This window comes from Sander vitreus, unplaced genomic scaffold (genome assembly GCF_031162955.1).
Source record: "Sander vitreus isolate 19-12246 unplaced genomic scaffold, sanVit1 ctg339_0, whole genome shotgun sequence".
Taxonomy (NCBI): domain Eukaryota; kingdom Metazoa; phylum Chordata; class Actinopteri; order Perciformes; family Percidae; genus Sander; species Sander vitreus.
Window position 1 is genome coordinate 10,001 of NW_027595479.1, and position 5,000 is coordinate 15,000.

The 5,000-nt window shown below is 50.3% G+C and overlaps 1 protein-coding gene across 1 annotated transcript in view; it reads left to right on the top strand.

Moving 5' to 3' along the window:
• Positions 1–5,000, top strand: part of LOC144513757 (receptor-type tyrosine-protein phosphatase mu) — a 100,619-nt gene that overhangs the window by 8,238 nt on the left and 87,381 nt on the right. Inside the window, exons 3-6 of the mRNA XM_078244933.1 lie at positions 2,759–2,912; positions 3,545–3,708; positions 3,961–4,070; positions 4,400–4,601. Coding sequence (XP_078101059.1) covers positions 2,759–2,912; positions 3,545–3,708; positions 3,961–4,070; positions 4,400–4,601 — 630 coding nt within the window. The remainder of the gene's footprint in view (positions 1–2,758; positions 2,913–3,544; positions 3,709–3,960; positions 4,071–4,399; positions 4,602–5,000) is intronic.

The window sequence follows — 5,000 nt, forward strand, 5'->3', positions numbered from 1 at the left end:
TTGGCGTGTTCTCCCGGTCTTGGCGTGTTCTCCCTGTGTTGGCGTGTTCTCCCCGTCTTGGCGTGTTCTCCCCGTCTTGGCGTGTTCTCCCCGTGTTGGCGTGTTCTCCCCGTGTTTCCTCCCCCCATAAAGACATGCATGCTGTGTAATTAGGACTACAGTTGAAAACTAGCCGACTGGCTAACACTGGACATGTTGATTAATGTGCATAATGTCCTAATCAAATAAACTTAAAAACAAACAAACTGCGACACAGTTTACGACCTCACTGACCTGTATTGTCACCATGACGACAACAACAATCACCATTTTGTTGTGGACCAATCAAATGACGGGAAACAGTCCAATGGCCTTTCTATCCATTTTATTTCTATGGTTGGTTGCATATATAGTTCTGCGTCATATTTAACAAGCTGACATCACACGTTTACCTGTTTTTACATAGAAAGATGACTCAAACTGATTATCAGAATATTTGGAGATTTGTTTAATAGTATTCGGAAGACTAATCCATTAATTAATCTTTGCAGCAAACAGGAAGTTGACCTGGTTGTAGTTCCTGAAGGTTGGAGTTTTGATGGAGAAACACCTGAAGACATCAGCAGCTCCGTCTCTGTGTCGGATTTAAATGTCAGGCCAAAAAATTATGGGATGGAGCCATGGCGACAACACACACGCACACAAACACACACACACACACACACACACATAAACGTTCAGGGGGAATGGCAGGATTTTATGTGATAGCGTTCACTCTCCCCTCAGGGATTATGGGTAATAGGATCCACCTCAATCCCCCTCCTCCCTCTCCCCTTGACCCCCAACCCCCATTGTTGCCGCAGCGATGTGTGTGTGTGTCTGTGTGTGTGTGTGTGTGTGTGTGTGTGTGTGTGTGTGTGTGTGTGTGTGTGTGTGTGTGTGTGTGTGTGTGTGTGTGTGTGTGTGTGTGTGTGTGTGTGTGTGTGTGTGTGTGTGTTCCCTGCAGACTGAACATTTAGCTCTGCGTCTCTCTTTCATTGCACAATCGCGGCGCAGAAACTCACAAGTGCCTCTATTGTGTCACGCTGAGTGTGTGTGTGTGTGTGTGTGTGTGTGTGTGTGTGTGTGTGGCTCAGTAACAGGAAGACAGAGAGAAGTTTTCCGTACAATCGACCACACACACACACACACACACACACACACAGACAGATGAAAGTCGACAAAGAACAGGAAAGGTATTGTTCACTGGCTGCAGAAACACACATGAAACACAGACAGACACACACACACAGACACACACACACAGACACACACACAGACACACACACACAGACACACACACAGACACACACACTCAGGTTTTGTCAGGAGAAATTGCTTCCTCCTGCTCTCATCCATCATTCTCTCTCTGAGTGGATCGCTGTCTGTCATCGTGAAATACAGCACTTAGATTGGCCACTACAAAGACCCAGAGAGAGTGTGTCTGTGTGTGTGTGTGTGTGTGTGTGTGTGTGTGTCTGTGTGTGTGTGTGTGTGTGTGTGTGTGTGTGTGTGTGTGTGTGTGTGTGTGTGTGTGTGTGTGTGTGTGTGTGTGTGTGTGTGTGTGAGCAGCTTCCTTTAATCTCTCTTGCTGTGTCTCTGCTCACTTAACTTCACTGCAAGAAACAGAAAGAGGCGGTGGCCATGTTGGCTCCAAACCTATAATTTTGGCCTCAGATGTTGTTCATTTCTCCTAAATTCCCCCCCCCCCCCCCCCCCCCCTCCCCCCCCCCGCCTCTGGAACATGTCCTGTTGGGCAGTTTTTGGTTTGGAAGCATCTGGTGAGAGAGTACAGCAACACTTTGTCAGCCATTAGTTTTTGGCATTTTCAACATTTTCGTCGCCTTTTTCAACGTTGTCGTTTTTTTGCAGATAAATAGACTCTGATTGGTCTGTGTCTCCAGATGTGTGACTGTGATTGGTCTGTGTCTCCAGATGTGTGACTGTGATTGGTCTGTGTCTCCAGATGTGTGACTGTGATTGGTCTGTGTCTCCAGATGTGTGACTGTGATTGGTCTGTGTCTCCAGATGTGTGACTCTGATTGGTCTGTGTCTCCAGATGTGTGACTCTGATTGGTCTGTGTCTCCAGATGTGTGACTCTGATTAGTCTGTGTCTCCAGATGTGTGACTCTGATTGGTCTGTGTCTCCAGATGTGTGACTGTGATTGGTCTGTGTCTCCAGATGTGTGACTGTGATTGGTCTGTGTCTCCAGATGTGTGACTGTGATTGGTCTGTGTCTCCAGATGTGTGACTGTGATTGGTCTGTGCCTCCAGATGTGTGACTGTGATTGGTCTGTGTCTCCAGATGTGTGACTGTGATTGGTCTGTGTCTCCAGATGTGTGACTGTGATTGGTCTGTGTCTCCAGATGTGTGACTGTGATTGGTCTGTGTCTCCAGATGTGTGACTCTGATTGGTCTGTGTCTCCAGATGTGTGACTCTGATTGGTCTGTGTCTCCAGATGTGTGACTCTGATTGGTCTGTGTCTCCAGATGTGTGACTCTGATTGGTCTGTGTCTCCAGATGTGTGACTCTGATTAGTCTGTGTCTCCAGATGTGTGACTGTGATTGGTCTGTGTCTCCAGATGTGTGACTCTGATTGGTCTGTGTCTCCAGATGTGTGACTGTGATTGGTCTGTGTCTCCAGATGTGTGACTCTGATTAGTCTGTGTCTCCAGATGTGTGACTCTGATTGGTCTGTGTCTCCAGATGTGTAACCCTGATGTTTTTGTGTCTCAGATCCAATGCACGGCCCGCGGCGTCTCGAGGTCGTCGACATTCAGTCCAAACAGGTGACGCTCCGCTGGGAGCCGTTCGGATACAACGTGACCCGTTGCCATAGTTACAACCTGACGGTGCAGTACCACTACAGGCCTGCGGGGGCCGCCAGCAGGTAAAGTCTCACCATACCATGATAATGAATAGAGAATTATTTTATTATATTCACATTGCTTCTTCAGTGCCTACACTGTCAGAGTCTCGGAGGACCTCTTCGTTATTTCGACGTTGTAGGCCTTTAAGCCAGCTTGTGATTGGTTCCCGCAGATTTGTAACAGAAGCAGGATAGATTAATGGGGGCTGGGGCTGGGGGTTTGGGGGGTGGGGTTTGGCAGGTGGGGTTTGGGGGGGTGGGGTTTGGGGGGCTGGGGGTTTGGCAGGTGGGGGTTTGGCGGCTGGGGTTTGGGGGGGCTGGGGTTTGGATGGTGGGGGTTTGGGGGGCTGGGGTTTTGGGGGCTGGGGTTTGGCGGGTGGGGTTTGGCGGCTGGGGTTTGGGGGCTGGGGTTTGGATGGTGGGGTTTGGGGGCTGGGGTTTGGCGGGTGGGGTTTGGCGGGTGGGGTTTGGGGGGTGGGGTTTGGGGGGTGGGGTTTGGGGGCTGGGGTTTGGATGGTGGGGTTTGGCGGGTGGGGTTTGGCGGCTGGGGTTTGGCGGGTGGGGTTTGGCGGGTGGGGTTTGACGGGTGGGGTTTGGAGGCTGGGGTTTGGCGGGTGGGGTTTGGCGGCTGACTAACGGCGTGCGTCCTGCAGGGAGCCGGTGAAGGAGGAAGTGGTGTACGACAGCCTGAGCACGCTGCCGCAGCACGCCGTTCGTAACCTTCCGCCGTTCACCAACGTCAGCCTGAGACTCGTGCTGAGTAACCCTGAGGGACGCAGGGAGAGCCAGGAGCTGCTAGTGCTAACGGACGAGGACGGTACGCAACAACACACACACACACACACACACAAAGAGACACACACACACACACACACACACACAGACAGACAGACACACACAAAGAGACACACACACACACACACACACACACACACATTTTTGTCACATTGTGTCATTAAGCACGTGAGCGAATAAAGTTTTAAACAGTGTGTGTGTGTGTCTGTGTGTGTGTGTGTGTGTGTGTGTGTGTGTGTGTGTGTGTGTGTGTGTGTGTGTGTGTGTGTGTCAGTTCCCGGAGCTGTCCCGTTGGATTCGGTCCTGGGCAGCAGCTACGAGCAGCAGATCAGTCTGAGCTGGAGGGAGCCGCTGCAGACGTATGGCGTCATCCGCCAGTATGAGGTAAGCCCCGCCCCCTTACAGCACGCCACACAGCACGCCACACAGCACGCCACACAGCACGCCTTTCAGCACGCCACACAGCACGCCACACAGCACGCCACACAGCACGCCACACAGCACGCCACACAGCACGCCTTTCAGCACCCCACACAGCACGCCATACAGCACACGCCATCCTTTGTCTGTTTTTATGATGTATTATCCAACATTTTGGCTGCTTTCCGCTGTTATTCCCACTACGTTTTTTTATGTTTTCAGTTTTCAGGTGTAGACTCCAATACCCATAATCCCCTGTGGCAGCCCGACATTAACGCTGTTCTTCTCCGCAGATTTCCTACAAAGCCCTGAGCTCCTTCGACACCGAGTTCGATCTGTCCAATCAGAGCGGGAAAGTGTTCAAGCTGGCCAATGAGACGAGTCACGTGTTCACCGGCCTGTACCCCGGCTCCACCTACTCCTTCACAATAAAAGCATCCACCGTAAAAGGCTTCGGCCCGCCGGTCATCACACAGTTCACCACCAAGATCTCAGGTCAGTCTCCTTCAAAATAAGAGCGTGGAAGTTCAAACTCAAAGGCACTGACAGGAAGTTACTAACTTGTGTGTTATGGAAGATGAATACAACTTTTACTTCCTCATCTTACTTTCTACTTTGCTCCCATCGTAACTACCACGCCCAGTAGAAAAATCCCACCAGACTCCATGTAAATAATCAGGACTTTTATCATCGTAAAACACACTTCATTCAAAGTGGACAGAAACTAAATAAAACTACCAAAAGCCGTCTTGGTTCATCTTTCCGCTGTTCCAACAATCACCACTCTGGTTTGGTTGAAATAAACCCTTAATTCACCCATTTACATGTGGAGATATGCTGGCTCTATACACGCTAAAAGTCCTGATTATTTACATGGAGTCTGGTGGGTTTGGT